The following is an 18,748-nucleotide window of genomic DNA, read 5'->3' on the forward strand; positions in this document are numbered from 1 at the left end:
AGAGAAAAAGGTGTGACTTGTGTAAATGGATAAATGAGACAGAGCGAGAGAGCGAGAGAGAGAGAGATACATGTAGCTTTGAATAAAATAGAAAAACAGGATATAAGAACCAGTCTATTTACAATTTAACGCTTTATTCCAGTTCAAAGTGCTTCAAAAGTGATAAACTGATAATAATAAAAAACCCAAATTGAATGAAATGAAACCATAACAAATAAATTACATTTAAAACGGCCTGTAAGTACCATCAAATTACATCAAATTAAGAATAATAAATACTTTTATCAAAGTATGAAAACATATTTTTTTAAAAAGCAGAAACACTGGTTTTTGAAGTTTACTGGTATCACATGTGTGCATTTCGTGATGCTGCAATGGGACGTCATCTGTTGTTTGACTAATGTCCTCCACAGTGAATGATTATAATAAACAATATGCTGCAGTCCGGTAAAACATCAAGAAAAACAGTTCCCACTGTTTCACAGCACCATGCAGGTGCTTGTGTGTCTTTCCATTTTACATTTTCCACACTCTGAGCCCTGCGGCAGGGCAGGTATCGATGTGGTTGCCGAGCTGGGTGGTGACAGTTGCTCAGGTGACTGAAACCAACACCCCACGGAGACAAACCGCCATCTGCGGGTGACAGAGGGAGGGAGCAGCCTGCTTTCACCAGACAGCTCCAACCTTCGGTTCGACTTCACTTACATTTACACTCTGCTCGACTCAGCAGCTACACGCAGGTGTCATGAGTGGGCATCCACAGATGCGCGTTTATGGCACCGTTCCCGCGTGTTTTCTTTATATAAGAAGCTATAATAAGGTGTTATTGGATTAGCTATGGATCGACTCGATGATTGGAGCTTCAAGTCCAAGGAAATAATGGACCTAGAGGAGGATTTCTTTTTCCACTATGGAGCGGAGGAAATGACAGATTATCAGGACCCCAGTGAACTTCTGGCTGCTTTAAAACAAAAGGAGGAAGAGGTTATTTTGGCAGCCCAGCTGGGAAACGCATTGCTCCTAGAAAACCGCCAGCTTAAGGAGAAGAGCGAAAAACTTCATGAGCAATACGCAGAGAAGCTGGAGGTAAGGAGAATCCGATTCCCTACAGGTGAACTAATAATCTAGTAGGTTTTGTAATAATCTAAAACATTCTGTGAAATGTTCGGGTTGAAGTGTTTAGAATTACGTCATGGTTGTTGCTGTTTGAAGTGGGCGGGTAAGAAGTTTTCCCGATGTCCAAAGATTGTATGCTGTTGTTTCTCTCCCAGCTTTACGCACGAAAACGCGTAAAAATCTTTCTAGCTCTATTTATTTAAGTTAAGGTGACCAACTTAAATATTCAACATTAATGACATTGAGTCACCTGAGTCATTTATTGGGACCTCCGACCGCACTATTAACGTGTTCTCAATATTTTGGCCATCCCATGAAAAGACATTTACAATTGTAAATGGAAAAAGCAGCATAAAAAAGGCACTGCTAAGGTGTTCCTACTAAACTGGTTGGTTTACAAAATAATGAATGCAATATATTCAACGTTAAATAAGCTGTAACTGTATAAAGAAACTATAATGTAAACAGGCAGAAATGCTAGTGCGTTGCTAAACTTTACTAACTCTCTCTGAAGCGATCTTTTGTGTTCTCCCAGCGACTGTAAAACTATTTCTATCTTAGCAGACCTGTCAGTACTGAAATTCCTTCTAGGTAGTCTTGCTGCATACTTGTGAGACACTTCAACTCCTCACGAGATCTCAGCAGTCAGACAGAAAGTGTAGTAATAAAAGCGAACCGGTGGCATCCATGTGTTTGTCTCAGTCGACTACACCAGCACCAAATCATGTTGAGAGGCTGTGATATGAAAATAATGACCTCATTGCTTTCCCCGGGTGATGCTGATGTCTCTATCAGATGCTCGCATCAAGTCAGGTATGGCAGTCACTTAAATCACACCAAGGACAAGACAATGGTGCGCTAGTGTCTAAATTGATGTAAACGTGCTGCGTGAACTTTTCTGATTGAATTTGCCAGAGAGGTGTGGTAAATGTCTGGAACAGTCATTTTCTTGAGTGGGGGGATTTTTAGCCCTTATTGTCTTAAGAAAGTTGAGAGAAGGCAGGAAAGTTTGAAAGACAGAGAACAGGGGAAGATTCAGACCCAGTCCTCTTTATTTACCTTACACCTTATGGGTCACCTGCACAACCCATTGAGCTAAAATAGTGCTGGATCAATCAGGTGTCATGGCAAGTTAATGCTTGGATGACTTTTCTGTTGACTGACAAACTGACTGATCTTTTAAGCTCCAAAGGAATGGATGAAAGCAGAGTGGATGTTTTCCTCTTCTAGCTTTAATGATATCAGCTACCCTATTGTTACAGATTCAAATTACAGCTGTTGGACATTTCCTGTTATCCGTCAGAGCACTAAATGAGGTTGACAGGTGCTTGTGCTCACTCAAATGCCTTCCAACAACACTCTCACGATGCCAAACAGCTTCATTTGCTGCAGTCGTAGCTAGACAACTGAACTGTATTTACTGCTTTATATTTTAAAATCTTTGTTTTGCTACACCCACCCTAAAGATCACCTGTTAAGGCATTTATCTTTTCCACCTCCGATAGGAGCTGGAGCAGGGAAAACATGAGGTGCGACTGAAGCTGGAGCGCCACCAGTCCCAGTGGGAGAGCCAGATGGGAGACCTGGAGCGGGATGCGAGGGAGCTGAGCGCCCAGGTGGAGCAGCTTACCCGGGCGCTCAGCGAGGCTGAGAGGGACAAGAGTCGAACTCAGCTGGAGCACAACGAGAACACTCAGCGGCTCCAGGAGGAGCTCAAAGCTGTGAGTCCCACACCTGGATGGGTAGATTCATGTTTTTCATCTTTGCTCAAAAAGTAACCGAGCCTCAGTGAAACAAACACCGGCAGTAGATTCAAAGCTTCAGGCCGTCTGAGTAAAACTAGAAAGTTACTCAATCCACCCACTGAAACTCGGTGTTCCCGTGTGAACTACTCCGGTATCAGCCTGACTGTATTTGATCTAAAGCAATGCCACACTCTGAGGATATTTGAAGGCTCATAGCAAGGTCACAGCTAAAATACTTCTACTACAAATAAGTGTTTTGATAAATGAGAAAGAGAGCGATAGAGCTAGAGTCAGCTGGGAGCTGCATATCAAAACCTGAGCAGTTTCCCTCAGGCAAATCAGCAATGTCAAGTGCAGAGCAGGAGGGAAACGACATGTAAACAAGAGGGGGAGGGAAACTTCAAGCATGACTTAATTTTAAATCCAAGAGAGAGGGAGGGAAGCTTGGAAAATACCTGGAAGAAGCTTTATTCAAATTCTAGTTCAGGCAAATGAATTAAACTCATTGCCGTATAATTATTTTAGCCACTTTTTTATGTCATTGTACCTGTGAAATGTAATAGAAAAATGTCCTAGATAATCTATTAGACATATTATAGAAGCTTTTATCAGAACATTATAATCTGTTACGTTGGTTTATTCAGTAACACAAAGTTAACCTTTAACTAGCTTGACATCATAAGGACGCTGACAACATGCCGCTGACTCACGTCTTCAGGAGTTCATGAGTGTTGAAGTAAATTATTTATGATCATAAGTATCTGATCAGAAATGCAGTACACTGTACACAAAGCAGGCTGGTGACAGCTTCTTATCAGTGGAGCTGACTGGATCACACAGCTGGAGCAAACTTGAGTATTTTTCCAGGCTGAGAAAGTGAGGATTGTTTTTCTCAGCGTTGCTGTTGTGACGTGCTGCGTTCCACACGACAAACCTCTGCTCACGCAGAATGAACAGCAGACACGAGCTTGTAAGGAGTCAAGGTCCACGAAATAAGGAACTGTGAGCTTCCTTCCCCCTCTGTGGCTATACTGAAGGACTTGGTGTGTGGAAATCAGACTCCCTAGAAGTTCAGGAAAATGCCAATTTAGATAAAAGCTTGTATCTCTCTGTTTGAGCTGTTTTAGGGGAGAGGGAGGTGGAGGAAATACTTTATTGGGCTGCCCAGTGTTAGCCAAATGTAACTCTGGTCTGTGTAGTTGTGAAGCTGAGAGAAGAGACTGAATCTTAAGACGCTCCATGTCTGACAAGTCTTTGCCTGATGTGGTGAAAGATACTGCTGCTTCTGTCGGACAGCTGTGTGGTGGGGTGAGTCGTGCTGTAATTCATTGAGTTTTTGTTTCTCACGGTTTTGACTGGAAGAGCTCGGTTTATTCATGGTGTCATGTTCAGGCTTCAGTAAGCTATACAGTAGGTTTCTTCTTTTAACTTAAAAAACAAACAAACAACAAAACTCAAGGATACTTAGGAAACTTGAATATGTCAATGAGCTAATCAATTGTAGCTGCTGTTTTCAGTTTATATACTTAATGTGTAATAGACAGAATTGCATTAAATTAATCAATAAATCAAAGCTGAACTAATCTTCAAAAAACAGAAATTACATTTTAATTTAAAAGCCGAATGGACCTGAGCTGGTTTGAGAAGAGAAGTTAACCATTAACATTGAGTAGAAATAGATAGTAAATGTTATAAAGTCATAAGAAATTTTGGGGGGGTTTACAACCACCACTAGGGAAAATATGTATTCCCTGACTGGTTGAAAGTGGTTCTTGGAGATTCTCGGTTCTCACTGGGTAAAACTGTTGCAAAGCAAGTGTTGCACCAGAACCTCTCAGTAAGGGCTTTGTTTGCTAGCAGATTAACGCAAGTGCCTGTCGTTTTTATTTTTTGTTTTTATGCTGGTCTCCAAGTACTTGTTAACTAGCCAAGTGTTTGTATAACCTGAAAAAGTGTGATGTAAACCAGAAATGGAGGAGATTCACATTCAAAGTAGAAGTTGCGGTACTGCAGCACTGCAGCCAACATGTTACAAAAAGCGCTTTTCAGTGTCAGTGTAACTGACATAGCTGGCAACTGTTTGTAGACAAGTCCGTCACTTCTATCCAAATTTCCACAGCAATATGCTAACAATCAAAGTAATCACAAGGAGGCTTTTTGCCAACCAACTGGGGAAAACATGTTTGTCTAGTGACAGGTGCTTGCCAGAGGTTCACTAATTGGTCAGGAGACCTGTGTGACCTGGGGCAGTTGACAGCCATTAACTTCTAGCAACCACTTGCAACTGATTGGGGAATACTCATTTTTCCCTAATGACTGGTGGTCAACCAGTGGCCAACTTAGCTGAAAGTTAAGGTAAATTAATTAAGTTGTTAATCAAAAGCATATTTATACAATTAAAATGGTTTGTTCTAATTGTAGATAAACATTTAAAATGGTAACTTAGGAGTGTAGAGAAAGAAATGTATATGTATAATTTTTGTATGGAACTATAAGCTAAAAAGCCCCTGAAATGAATTAAATTGTTAGCTAAAAATGAAAAAATGTCGAAGTTAAAAATTGTTTGCCATGTGGCTAGCATTTCTCAAAGTATAGATAAATAAAATTGTTATCAAAAGCATGGGTAAGCATTTGAAGTGGGTAGCTAAAAGTGTGGATAAACAGTTAACTGATTAGTCAGGAATGTAGTTTTTTTTTTTTTTAATTAATTATTAGCTTAAAGTATAAAGAATTAAAATTGTTAGCCATGTTGCTGGTAGTCATTGAAAAATATAGATAAAAAAATATAAACTCTTAGCTAAAACTCCTTATAAACAGTTAAAAATTAAATTATGTTTAAAAGACAGATGCATTCATTAATAAAATTCTAGCTGAAAGTACAAGCTAAAAACCTTCCGTTAAAACCAGCTAAAACGTTAAAATATAGATAAACAGTTGCAAATGGAGTTATCAGCTCTCAGAAAATGAAAATGTGATGAAAAAACGATTTTCCAAAATGTTAGATAAAACCTTAAAATGTATATAAATAGTTAAAATCATTAGCTGTATGGCTAGCAGCCATCAAAAAGCGAGTTATGGACTAAAAGCTAATACCTGGATAACCAGTTTAGGTGCTTCACTAACCATAACAGATAAATGGTAAGATGAAGCGAAAGTTTCTCACAGATGAAAACATAATCTGCTAATTATGAAACCGTAAGTAGACCATGACAGGAATCTGGAGGAGGATATAAACTGAAACCAGAGAGAAAAAGAATTTTCCAACAACATGAAAAGATTTGCTGTGAACTTCTGTCCTGGTGCACATGAGGAAGCAGCTGCATTAAAAACAATACTGATGCGTGCCAAATTGTCACACAGTGCAGACTGTTAAAACAGGAGCTCCGGAGCAGAAGCAAAGTGTTGAAAATCTCAGGGAGAGGTGACTGATGTCAGGGTGTTTTCTTACAAACCATCGCTGCAACTGTAAACCAGGCTGAAAAGACTTTGGTCAAACATGAATCACTCTCTATGTTCGTTTGTTAATTTGTCACTGGAGTTTCCTGGCAGTCTCATACAAGGAAAACCACAGTTTACCGTCTGAAGAAAAACATTAAGTATGACTGTAAGGAAATGAGATAATTGCATATAGTGAAAGTAAAAACATTTGAGTATTTTGCTGATTTTGGCTGAAGTCTTGTGCAACATTTTTAGTGCATTAGAAAACTGAATATAAACACATCTACTGGATAAGAAATACCAGACTGGAATGGGAGTATGATTACTGGATGATGAGCTGGAAATGCTGATAGTTTCCTGCATGTTTTCATGCGTTTCATTCGTTTCAATTGTTTTTAAAAAACAAACAACAAAACTCGGTAAGTTTAGGACTTTGCTATGAGCTTATTTCAGGTAGACCTGACTTACTGCTGGGGGTATTATGAGCTGACACTGGCCAATAATAGACAGATTGTACACAACCAGATTGTACTGGTTGTGGGATTTATTTGCCTCATGACTGGTAATAGCCCAAGGCAAATAGGATGACTTACTGATGCCAGCAATAAGTGTTTGTGTATTTATATAGTTGTTATGGATATACACTTTTTAAAATACTTTTTAACATATTATTATTTAATAAGGGGGTTTCTGTTCATTTCACTTTTAGTTTTTATTGTTTGGTTTCACTTAAGTTTCAATATAATATAACCTTTTAGATATAACTCAAACGTACTGTGTGTGCATACATACAGAATATTGAATAACTTGTATACAAAAAGAGTTAAGACCATTGCAGACAGGTGTTTCTACTTTTTTGGTCACTCTGTTGATATCTTGTTTTCTGTCAGGTTAACCGATGCAGATCACATTACCTTTTTCACTTCCTGCTTCCTACTCAGGGTCACATATCACTCACACCGGTAGCATTTTATTGGGCAGCTGTGACAAATCCCTCACTGTGTACATTGTTTAAGACAAGCCCCCGTAACCTCGGTCAGCATCACCAAGCTCACAGACAAAAAAGGAAAACACAATATACATTACAGAGAGATATAAATCTTTCATTTTGTTCTTTGATGTTGCACCAACGTTCCTTTATCCCAGGGGAAAGCCATCTTTTCTCTGTGCCCCCCAAGGGGCTTAGTTATAGCTGTGGAAGCCAGCTGTTGGATACTTCAGCGTGTGGACTCATGAAGGCGTGGAGGGGGGGGGGGTGGAGTGTCCTCCGTCCCCTCCTCGTTTTGGTGGCTCTCAGTGAGTCGGTGCCTCTATTGTAGAAAGAGGCCCATACTGAAATGTTCATTTTTAAACCCAGACTTCTTCTCTTCTCACTGTGTCTGTTTGCTTTTTGTTTTTATCCTTTATTCACTCACACAGACACACGCTTCCCTCTACTTATGTCCCACAAACCTGCCTCACATCCTCCATACTTTCAAGCTCTTCCCTCCAGCTTTTACTCTGGTGATGTCCGAGTTCACCATTGTTGTTTAATGTGGCATGATGATGTCACCACCAAGATCAAGATGCCCTCTGCTCCATCTGCCGTAGAGGCCGGCCTTTCATTTTGTATTATGTGGCATTGATTGGACCTGACAGGGCCCCGCCGAACTGCTGAGTAAGGGGAAATGAGGGTCCCAGTCCAGGACAAGGGAGGGCAGAAGGGGGGGCCTTTCACAGGGCCTGTAGGCACAGCAGCTTCCCAAATTTTTAATGTTGCCCAATCTTTTGTGTTTGAATCAGCTTTCAAGTTTTCCAATATTCAGTGTTTTATGGTTAAAGTTGAAAATGGGGGAAAATGAATGAATCACTCATGCTGTTAGCTTTTACATCTGTCCTGTTTTTGCCCCAGGTTTTGGAAGCACTGCAGGCTATCAGGAAAACCAATAACCAACCACATTTAAATTTAGTCAACTAATCCCCAGCTTCTTCTCATCTCAGCTTTAGCCAAGACTTTTATTTTCTTAAAGCTCAGGCTACAGGCAGGCTTCATTTTGGATTTTCACTTTAACTGATACGTGTGTGTGACGCCAGTCTCTGGCTGAGATCTTTTTAACCCTCTCCATATTTCTCATTTCATTTGCTCCCTTTGTGACTCTCCTGCGTTCGTGTTCTCTTTCTTCTGTGCACGTGTAGGCGATGGAGGTGGAGAGAGCCATGTCCACTGAGCTGCAGGCTCTGAAACAGGAGCTGCAACAAAAAGGAAGTCACAACAGGCAGCAGGACGAGGAGCTGATGAGTGCCATGAGAGAGCAGGCAAGTACTCTAATGCACACGTGCGGCCGTTACTGTGACTTTACAGAGGTGTAGCTTCATATTTATGCTAAAATATGGTCTTCTTCTTGTAGCATATCATATTTTTGTATCAATTTTTTTCTCAAATGCCTTTCTAATAATTACTTGGCATCAGTGAAGCGAGTCATAAATGAACTTCTATCTCTTCATGTCTGGCCCATACCTGCTGGTCATGTTTAGACCTACATGGTTCTTAAAATAACGTCTTCTAAGTAATGTTTTAAGCAAAGTAAAATGGCAAATAAACAGTCTGTCTAAAAAGTGATCTTTTCTAATACATAATGCGTTTTATTTCATGCAATGGATGTGGTGGTTACATAAAACAGAAGAATAATGAAAGTCCTGGACAACCAGCAGCAGAAACTGGGGAAAAAAAGTACTAAAACAACACTTTATTTTGTAATAATGGTTTGATTAAAGGTTTTTAAAAAGGAATATCTGTTTTGAAATGACTTTTGAAATTGTGACGAGCAAGTTCACCTTCTTTTTTGGATGTACTCCTGAATAGGATAAATACAGTCAGACAGATTCTCGGTAAATCATCCTTTTCTCGATAAATTGTTCATTTCCGAAAATGAGAAAACGGATAGCCTTCCAAGTAAAAGTAGGAAGGTTCAAATATCAGCTTCATTCCTCCTGTTAGTGGATTGTTTTGTTGCGATGCAAGGGAGTGGTGTGAGTTAGTGAGAATTTTCCTCCCTGAGGGGAAGAAATAACTTTGTTATCTGTATTTCTGCTTGTTTTTCCAGGTGTTGCGTCTCTCACAGAAGGAACAGGTGCTGGAGCAACGATTGGAGAGCGTTTGTCAAGAAAACGAAGAACTGAGGGCGAGTTTGGCCTCTTTGGACGCACGCTTGGCTCTGCACGACCAACTCAACGAGCAGCACAGCCAGCAGGTACAAACATGAATACAGTACAGCGCAGGCAAGACTGTCATTCGAGCTCCATAGTACATAAGCAATCTGATTAGAGCTCATTGTGGCAGCAAAACCGCATCACGTGGTTAGTGCGTGACTAAAAGAACCACAATGACAAAGATTTTCTGCTCCCTCTCTGCCAGCCTGGGTTTCGGTGGGATTGCGGAAAGTACCGCTAAACAATCACCTCACTCCCGTCACTGTATCTCTCACCCGCAACTCTGGATTCCACTCGTGTTCGTTTAGTTTCATGTTTGGCTTTAGGCTGGAATCTGGCATGTCAGGATTTCTTTCTCTTGTTGGTACAGTCTGCTTACACGAGTCTCCTATTACAGCTCCTTCCAGAGCTCATTTGACTCTTAGGCTAAAAGCAGGGATCTGTGTAATCTAGCAGGATTCATAATGTGATTTTTATCGTAGCTTCTTCATCTGTCGGACGTGTTATCCTTGTCACATTTCTGTTTTCGTTCATGTGTGCATGTGCCTCTCGCTCTCTGTGCTTTTCAGCTTGCCGAGGCGCGGCAAGAGGTGGAGGCTGCACGGGGTCATTCACAGCAGCTGCAGGCCCAGGTGGAGGAGCTTCAGGAGGAGGTGTCCCTGCAGGAAGCCAGGAGCTACGGCGACACTTCCCTGCTGTCTGAGCTGGAAAGTAGCCTGGAGATAACAGGCCTCGGAGTCAGCAAAGAAGAGGTAGGTTTACTAATTAATACAGTCAAAGCATATTGTTTTATAAAAAAAACATCCAAAACATGCCTCATGTGGCTGATTGAAGTATTTCATTTCAATTTAATTTAAAAATATAAAGTTCACTGTGATTAAGAGTAAAGCTAATGGTAAGATGTCTCGTGACTAGGGCTGGGCCATATTATACCGTTCACGGTAATACCGGTATAATGTTAGGCAACGATAGGAAAATGAAATATCGCGATAGAATGGGAGTAAAACGCGCATGCGCAGTGCCTTTGTTTTCATACGCACATGGCCCATTGTTGAGTGAAACAGATGAACCAGAATTGGTTTGTAAAAATGGTGCAACTTCAGTGATGTGGAACTGGTTTGGTGTTTGTCCGTCAGATACACAACAAAGCACATTTTTTTGCAGAACATGCAAGCGGCCGTTGTTATTGTCATATTTGTCGGACTAAGATGCTCTTAAATCTGGGAGTAATCTGGGTCCTAAACTCCGTATTCTTCAGGTCAAACAACACTGCAGCATCACTTAGAGTTAAAAACTGTCTAAATTCTTTCATCTTTAATAAAACGATCAGCATTGCTGCTTTACCAGGTGTAACTATAAAGTTTAACTTCCAGGCATCCATGAAAACAAAAGTTATTACATTTAACGGAGTTAGAAGTTAGCAGGAAGCTAGCGGAAGTTAGCTCGCTAGTTTCGCTAGTTACCTAAGCATGATATAGCATGTTCTGACGGAGAGATTTCTGAAAAAAATCAAACGTACAGCTCTGCTATCACTTCCAACATAAATGAAGACAGGAAACTAAACAGCAGTGACGTTTGTAGGGTTACTGAAGTTGGGCTAGCTGGTATATAATGATGTGCTACGTGATCGCTAGCGACACAGCTATGTTAGCATAACATAAACAGTGAAGCTGGAGGACGAACACTAACACTTTTCCACTTATAAAAGTTAACGTGAAGGTTCTTCATGGTTAGAGACAAATGCAATCGCATGGCAGGGTGCTGTAAACGGACCAAACTTCAGTCAGGAGAACAACTGAGATAATCCATCCACAATACGAGGTTAGTCATTAATATACTGCAACAACATGGGAATAGAGCAGCTGCCAGAGAATTCAACATTAATGAATCAATGGTACAGAAGTGGAGGAAGCAAGAAGAATGAGTTTAATAAAGTTTGATTTATCTGACTGCTTTGTTTCGCTTAATGTGCCTTATAATCCCGTGCACCTTATGGTGCGAAAAATACGTACTGCACACTGCAGTTTAATGTTGCAAAGCAACTCTTTTTAACTTCAGTGGATATTATACATGGTTATGCTCAGGATATGTCAGCCCATTTCTACTGGAAATGCCTTTTGGTTAAACTTTCAGCAAGGAATTTGCATTTGCACTGTTACATTTTTATAAAGCTTTAATGTACATAAAAACCAGCTTCTTGTTTAAGTGAAAATAAATGGAAGGTTGTCTTTTTGCGCTAGTAATGTTGTGGAGTTGTATTTTGTCTCGCATCAATTATATCGTCGGTTATATCGTTATCGCAAATTTTCAAATATATATCGTGATAAATATTTTTGGCCATATCGCCCTGCTCTACTCGTGACCTTATACATAAACATCACTCCACTTAGAAGACAGAGTGATGAGGGAGAAAGGAATGCAGGGGGGCGCATGTAGATGCACAACATCATTGTAATCAAGTGCAGGTGATCTTAAAACTAAGAGAGAGACAATTTTACTGTCTGTGTTAGCCTCACATAAACAATCCTGCTCCTTTAATACTTATTTGAGCACCGATTATCTGTCAGTCCACAGCTTTGAAGAGTTAACGTCTTAAATTTCTCCTGTTTGAATGATGATTGGTAGAAACTGCAGTCCCAAACTGTTCTCAAGTTTACGAATTTGTGCCCCCGAAGCAGTAAGAATAATTTATCATTTATTTTTCTGTATTTGTATTGTTGGTATTTTAGTATCTCTAGGTGCAATAAGCATGACTTTTCTTCAACGTTGATTTTTTGCAACATTGTGATGTGTTATCCTATATCAGTGTTATGATCTAAAATTATACGTACTGTAAAGCACAAACACACAAAAAAGTACTAGGAAAAAAAGTAAAATTCCTCTTATAGCACTAATGTGAATGCTGTCGAGTCACTGCAAGACAAAATTGGAAAAACATGCAAACAGCTCTGTGTAGGAACAGCTGCACACTATCTCCATACTGTGGTTGGCTTTTGCTGCAGTGGGCCTGCAATGATTCACAGGTCACGTGCGTTTTGAGGGGAAACTGTGTTCCTGTGATGACTGGAAATGAAATGATCAAGTTGTCTTTCTTGAGAATGAGATCGCACATTTATAGCACCAGAGATACATCATTTATACTCTGAATTTTGGAAAGCGTTTGAAAATGTTGTAGCAAAAGCACGGTAGCTCTCTCTACAGAGAGGGACGCCATGCAGGAACATGTTGTGCGAGTTCTTGGTGACAGTGTGACAGCGTGTTTGCTGTCACACTGTCACCAAGGCGTGAAGCTCCTGATTGTACAGAGTGAAGTCCTGGATGAGGACTTGTGCAGAAGTCACGTGTTGGAGTTGTGTCTGGGAGAGAGCAGAAAACGTCTTCTCACCGTCCGTGTGTCTGCTGTTATTGTTGTGTTGCAGCAGGAAAAAGTAATGTGTTGCTGCACTCGTGAGTCACATTTCCTGTTTGTCATTACCACATTGTCGGAGACTTTCCACATTGTTGTCACATGTGGGGTATATGATGGCAATACCTCACTAAAACATAAAGCTCATTATTTTTGTGGCAGCCACAATTACTGTTCAATTTTTAAGCATTTTTTTACTCAGGCTGATTTTATTGTCTCTTAAATATAGAACTTTCTCAGAGTCAGGGGTGTTAAAACTTATGCAAACAACTGTGACTGTTTATCACCTGAAACTGTTCCTGTTTAGTTATTTTTGTTATGATCAGATAAGCACTGTCACGTGATACACATGACTCAGGTAAGTTAAATATGCCCATGAGGTAATGCTGACTCCTCCAGTCGTATAAATACATGATGTCATTCAAGACATGTGAGAAGAAGATGGGGAATGCTCGCAGGAACAGAGAAGAAGAAATAACTTGTATAACACACAGAAATTCCTTTTAATATGCTGTTAGGTCCAAAGCAGTAGGGTGAATGTGAAATGTAAAGCATACTGTAGAAGCAACCAAGAGTTTCTCAAGGAAAAGAAATGGGATATACTTCAATGGCCAAGTCAGTCGCCTGATCTCCAGGCGACTGATTAAAATCCTTTGCAGCCAGACTTCCCTGCAAAGGATTTTATGAAAAAGTCTGTAATTCCTAAGCAGTTAATTCAGTTAACTGAAAGTCTGCTTTTCAATCACATCTTGATTGCTTAATTTAAAATCCATTGTGATGGTGTGGTAAGGCAAAGAGTTTATGGACCTAAATGTAGGTCAGAATTCGAGCAGCATCCTCCAAGCTATGTAACTTTTGTTGCACGTTTAATATTTTGGTTCATGTGAAGGTTATAAAGGTTATCTTAATGCGGCTGACACTATTTTGAAAGTCACAGCAAGCACATATCAACACGTTTCTTCCTTTTTTCATAGTTAACGCAAGAAATGGGGTCCATCCTTCAGTTACTCCTCCCGCTGACCCAGGAGCTGAACGGCTCAGAGCAGTCAGAAGTCGCCGATCAGCAGGAAGACCTGAAGGCCATGTTGCATCGGCTGAAGGGCGTGGCTCAAACTCTTTCACAGGCATCCAGGCCACAGGTGAGCTGCGCACACACGAACAGCAAATGGGGCAGGGAGAGGAAATGCGAACAAAAGGCTGACCTTGTTGTTTGAAACATGAGAAGGACGGGAATAGTACACTGTAGGTTTTGTCATGTCCTCGAATCATAAAGAAATGTACACAAAACAATCTGAAGTTCTGACGTCTAAGAAACGCAGGGCTGTACCAACACGGCAGAGCGCATTTATTGCTTTTCAAACACACAACTTACAGGTGAGAGATGCGACGTTTAACACTCCAACAGTGCATCTCTTTCTGTTGTACGATGAGAGACAATTGTACTGAAAGCAGAGTTATTTCCTTACTTTGTTTTTTCTTTGCTAGAGGTTGGACGCAGATGCAGGAAAAGCATAAATCATAGATCCAGAAAGCAGCCTGCTCACATACTATAGCAGTCCAACCTATCTACCCCCTAGTGGCTGTTTGAGGCACCACAGGGTGTTCACACAGGACAGATTGCTTTGCGCGAGCGTTTACAATAGTCCAGTTGTGTCTTGTGGCATTTATCTTACATTCAGAGCAGTAACATGAGTCTGTCAGTGTAACTAAAGGGGCCAGCCTCACCCCTTCCTCCGCGAGTGCACCTCCACAAGTAGGCCAACGCCACAGAAAGTCCTTTTGATGCACACACCGCTGACACCTGATCTCTCTGTTAATGCCTCTGTCCCAGGAGCTGAATCAGGGTTTTGTCGAAACGACGGGTGACGAGAGTGGGAATCTGAGCATGACACAGGAGCTGAGAGATCAGGTAACCGAGGGATGAACAGACCCGTCCGTCAAAGAGGGACAGCACCAGTTGTATGACAAAAAGGTTGCACCAGTGCTGACCCTACTGATCTTGATGCGGTATCTAAATTCAGAGATATTTGTGTGCCTCAGAATTGCATTTGACAAGCAGATAAACATTCATTATGTAGTATTTTATACTGTGGTCTAAAGAGCTCTTATCGTCTTCCTGCAGAATGTGCAGCTGCAGCAAGAAAATGCTGAACTGATGCAGAAGCTGCAGAGCGTTCAAGATCAAACTGAAGTTGTCCAACAGGCCATCAAAGACCGAGATGAAGCTATTGCGAAGTAAGTAATGAGTTTATTTATCCAATTCAAGTGAGAAAGTTCAAGCTTTCCAGATTACATGTTTTATATTTTTAAAACTGAAAAACACTAATTCCTAGTTCCCGAGCATGGCTCAGCCCTGAGTTTTAACTTGTTATGGATGTTAAAATCCTTACTTTAAAGATCTTTGTGTGACTTCTTTGCAGGAAAAACCGAATGGAAGAAGAGCTGGTGAGAAGTAAAAACGATATGATGTCTCTCAACAACCAGTTACTGGAAGCCATCCAACGCAAACTGGAGCTATCACAGGAGCTGGAGGCCTGGCAGGTAAACCACTCACTTTTCTCTGTAGACCTCCAGTCTAATGATCTTTCTCGCATCACTTTGTCACACTGTCCTATCATCTCGTAGCCTGTTTGCAGGGCCTTCTGCTTCAGCACATTCTTATTACGTTTAATCACCTGCATCGCTGATGGGAAGGCCACATTTTCAGAGGCACTGCCTGCGTTTGAGATTGATGTATCGGTGTGAGATTCTAGAGTAGAAAGTCAGAGACAGGCACCATCATAAATCTCCATGTCCTGACAGTTTGGAGGGATAAGAGCGGCATGTGTCTCTGAGCCCTTCTGCTGCTGAGTAATTATGCCAAGCTGAGCCATCTGCCTCAGTGTCTGAGCCTTCATGCTCTGATGAAGATAATACAGATAATATTTAGAGCAAACCACTGATTCACTTCTTTAAATACTGTGTTTCTGAGCAACCACAAGATAAAAACATATAAATTATAAAAAAATAAAGTAATGTAAGATTAATATAAATGATTATTTAATACAAAAGGCATGCAAAGAAAAGGTTATTTACTCAAACGGAAGTCAGACCGTTTGAGTAAATAAAAGTGACCGGTCATAGGCACTGACCAGTCACTTTATTGGACCAGTTTTGCCTTCAGAACTTCATAGATTTAATGAATCTGAACGCTGACAAGGAAGGTGTTTTATAACCTCTTTTTACTGTTATGAACAAATATGCCTAGAAGCACATTGTCTCAATCCATCTCCCAATGGTTTGATTTCAAGACTGTGATCAATAGCTTTAAACCAATATAGTTTTTCTTTTCCCTCCTCCTCCGGCTGCTGCTGCGACTCCTAAAGGGAGCAGATCATCTGCCTCCGTCTCACCCTATCCCTAGCTTCCTCCTCTGTCACACCACCCCTCTGCATCTCATCCTTTACCACAGGGGTGGGGAAACTCCAGGCTTCAAGGGCCGGTGTCCTGCAGGTTTTAGATGTATCCTTGATTCAACACAGCTGATTTAAATGGCTAAATTATGTCCTCAACATGTCTTGAAGTTCTTCAGAGGCCTGGTAATAAACTAATCATTTGATTCAGGTATGTTGACCCAGGGTGATATCTAAAACCTGCAGCGCATCGGCCGCTGCTTTACCACATCAATGAATCTTCTGAGGTCTTCCTCTTTTCCTCCTGCCTGGCAGCTCCATGTTTTTTAAAGAGTCAGTACTTTGTTGGTTTTCTCGTGGGGCTTAATGATAACTAGTTTGCTTCTTTAATACTACGACTCTAGTACTAACATGTTATCTTTGCCAATCATGGGATACCAGACTGAGCCCCGGCTCCTAAGTCTTGCTGCTCAATTCCTCTTCCTCCCCACCTTTCCCCAGGATGACATCCAGATCTTCATCAACCAGCAGCTCAAGTCCCAGCAGCAGTTGGAGCAGCCTCAGAAGAAGCCCGCCTCCAACAACAGCATGTCATTCTTTCGCAGACCCAGCAGAACGGCTTCATCTTGGTCACGCCAGTCGTCGGCCTCCTCCTGGAATTCAGACTGCGATCAGGACAAAAACCAATCCCCGTGGAGGGACTGGTTAAGGCGGGGCAAAGGGGTGCAGTACAGCAAATAGTGAACACTAAGTGCTAGAACACTACTGGACTACTGTGGAGCAGATGCACCAAGAGAAAAGGTCAAAGGGAACTCACTAGTGGGGCTTCTTGTACATCATGTGAAGGAGAAAAAAAGCCATGAAGACAGAAGGAGCCACTGCAAACAAAGACTGAAACACATTTCACTGAGAGGCTGAGGCTTCTCAAAACGAAGACTGTGACAACATTTTTACAGAATTACAATTGAAGGTTTAACTGTAAATATCGCACCCTATTTTGTAAAATGGTGAATAAGCAGCTCAGTGGAAAGTATTTAAGATTTAACACATCAAAGAGAAGGATGCTCATGAAGTAAGTGATTAAACACTACATTTTTCGTTGTACTAAATTTGTCCTTATCATGTTGGATATAAGAAGTTATGTTTGTTTTTGGGTTTTTTTTTTTTATTGTCAATGTTGCTAAATGTGTTTGAGAAACGCTGTACGTTTTCTTGTACATGAAGAAATCTGTTATTTTTATAATTTTGTTCTCATAGTTTCAGTTAAAAATCAAACATGTTGTCTGGACATTGATATGGTCTGTGGACAGCAGAAACTCTATTTTATGTTAAGCACTGTTCAGTATTGAAGCTGCTTTGTACAAACTGACCAAGTCTGGAAGGACTGACAGAAAGTTTCATAAAACATTAAATGATACTCAGTCAGGTCTCATTTTTCTCCACTGTTTGTCTTCAAAACTCTCCATGATAAAAGTTATTTACTGAAGATATTCTGGCTTTAATAGGGGAAAAGCTGCAAGATTGAAGACGATACACAAATATGGAGATGGGGTAATCTGTCAGGAATTAAAGGAGGCTACATTGAAAGAAATGAAAACGATCAACCTACAGAGGGCTGAAGTCAAATGTAGCAGCTCACAGTATGTCCAAGGATTTCATCCTGATACCTAATGGCAATCAGGGTGCTGTTGCTTAGCCTATAGAGGTCTGTGTGTCCCTCCATGGATGTGCCTCCCCAGATAATCACTGACCCACCACCAAACCGGTCATGGTTTCTTCAATTTTCATGTCTGTCACATGTGCTCAAGGTGAACCTGCTTTCATCTGTGAAAAGCACAGGATACTGGTGATGGACCTGCCAATTCTGGTATTCTATTGCAAATGCTAATTGTTCTCCACAGTGCCAGGCAGTGAGCACAGGGCTCACTAGCAGGTGAGGGACCAGGTATTGCTTCATGCTACCAGAGACAACAAACCTAGCCAGTAAAACCATTCCTGTGTTAGTGGTTGTCTCACTGTTGCCTCTCTAGTGCATATATTGGTCATTTCGTTAACACGAAAGCCACTGAAACTGATTAACAACCCACCCCCACGCTACTTCACTGCTCAAATTAATATCCCAGAAGTTTAACTGACTTGATTAATATTCTCATGAAAGTGTTTAATTTTTTGAGCGGTTTGATAATCTGAAATGGGCTTCTAACAATACGTCTGCTGCTGCCCTCTGCTGATGGCCAGCAAACATTTCAGGCTTTAGTGGGAGGCAGATGTGTCATAGCTGACAGGATCTGACACACTGGACAGACTGCAGCTGAGGTGCTAAAAAATAAGCAAATGTAGTTACACTTAACTCAGTCATGTTAAATAACTGCAAGTCAACCTTAAATCAGTCAACTGAGGTTTTATCAGATTTTTTAATATTTATAATTTGTGTTCAGAGTTGCATATGTTCACTGCCTTTA

General features: G+C 40.9%; 1 protein-coding gene across 1 annotated transcript; it reads left to right on the plus strand.

The window, feature by feature from the left end:
- The first annotated feature begins 837 nt into the window (after window positions 1-837).
- LOC146618823 (BICD family-like cargo adapter 1) lies at window positions 838-17,337 on the plus strand. Its single transcript, XM_085371200.1, has 10 exons — window positions 838-1,086; window positions 2,622-2,837; window positions 8,475-8,594; window positions 9,383-9,529; window positions 10,058-10,240; window positions 13,869-14,033; window positions 14,726-14,803; window positions 15,017-15,129; window positions 15,315-15,435; window positions 16,788-17,337. Exons 1-10 carry the CDS (start codon window positions 838-840, stop codon window positions 17,025-17,027), a joined length of 1,632 nt encoding a protein of 543 aa, XP_085227326.1. The 3' UTR covers window positions 17,028-17,337.
- Window positions 17,338-18,748: the final 1,411 nt, after the last annotated feature.

The sequence above is a fragment of the Diplotaxodon limnothrissa genome, linkage group LG14 (assembly GCF_057381915.1).
Source record: "Diplotaxodon limnothrissa isolate DT_005_m linkage group LG14, D_limnothrissa_male_GT1.1, whole genome shotgun sequence".
Taxonomy (NCBI): domain Eukaryota; kingdom Metazoa; phylum Chordata; class Actinopteri; order Cichliformes; family Cichlidae; genus Diplotaxodon; species Diplotaxodon limnothrissa.

Bases quoted from the DNA above. Each gene is read 5' to 3' on its own strand.
- LOC146618823 (XM_085371200.1), top strand. From the start codon at position 838: ATGGATCGACTCGATGATTGGAGCTTCAAGTCCAAGGAAATAATGGAC. The intron at 8,595-9,382 runs GCAAGTACTCTA...TTGTTTTTCCAG, and splicing joins TGAGTGCCATGAGAGAGCAG to GTGTTGCGTCTCTCACAGAA. The intron at 14,804-15,016 runs GTAACCGAGGGA...GTCTTCCTGCAG, and splicing joins CACAGGAGCTGAGAGATCAG to AATGTGCAGCTGCAGCAAGA.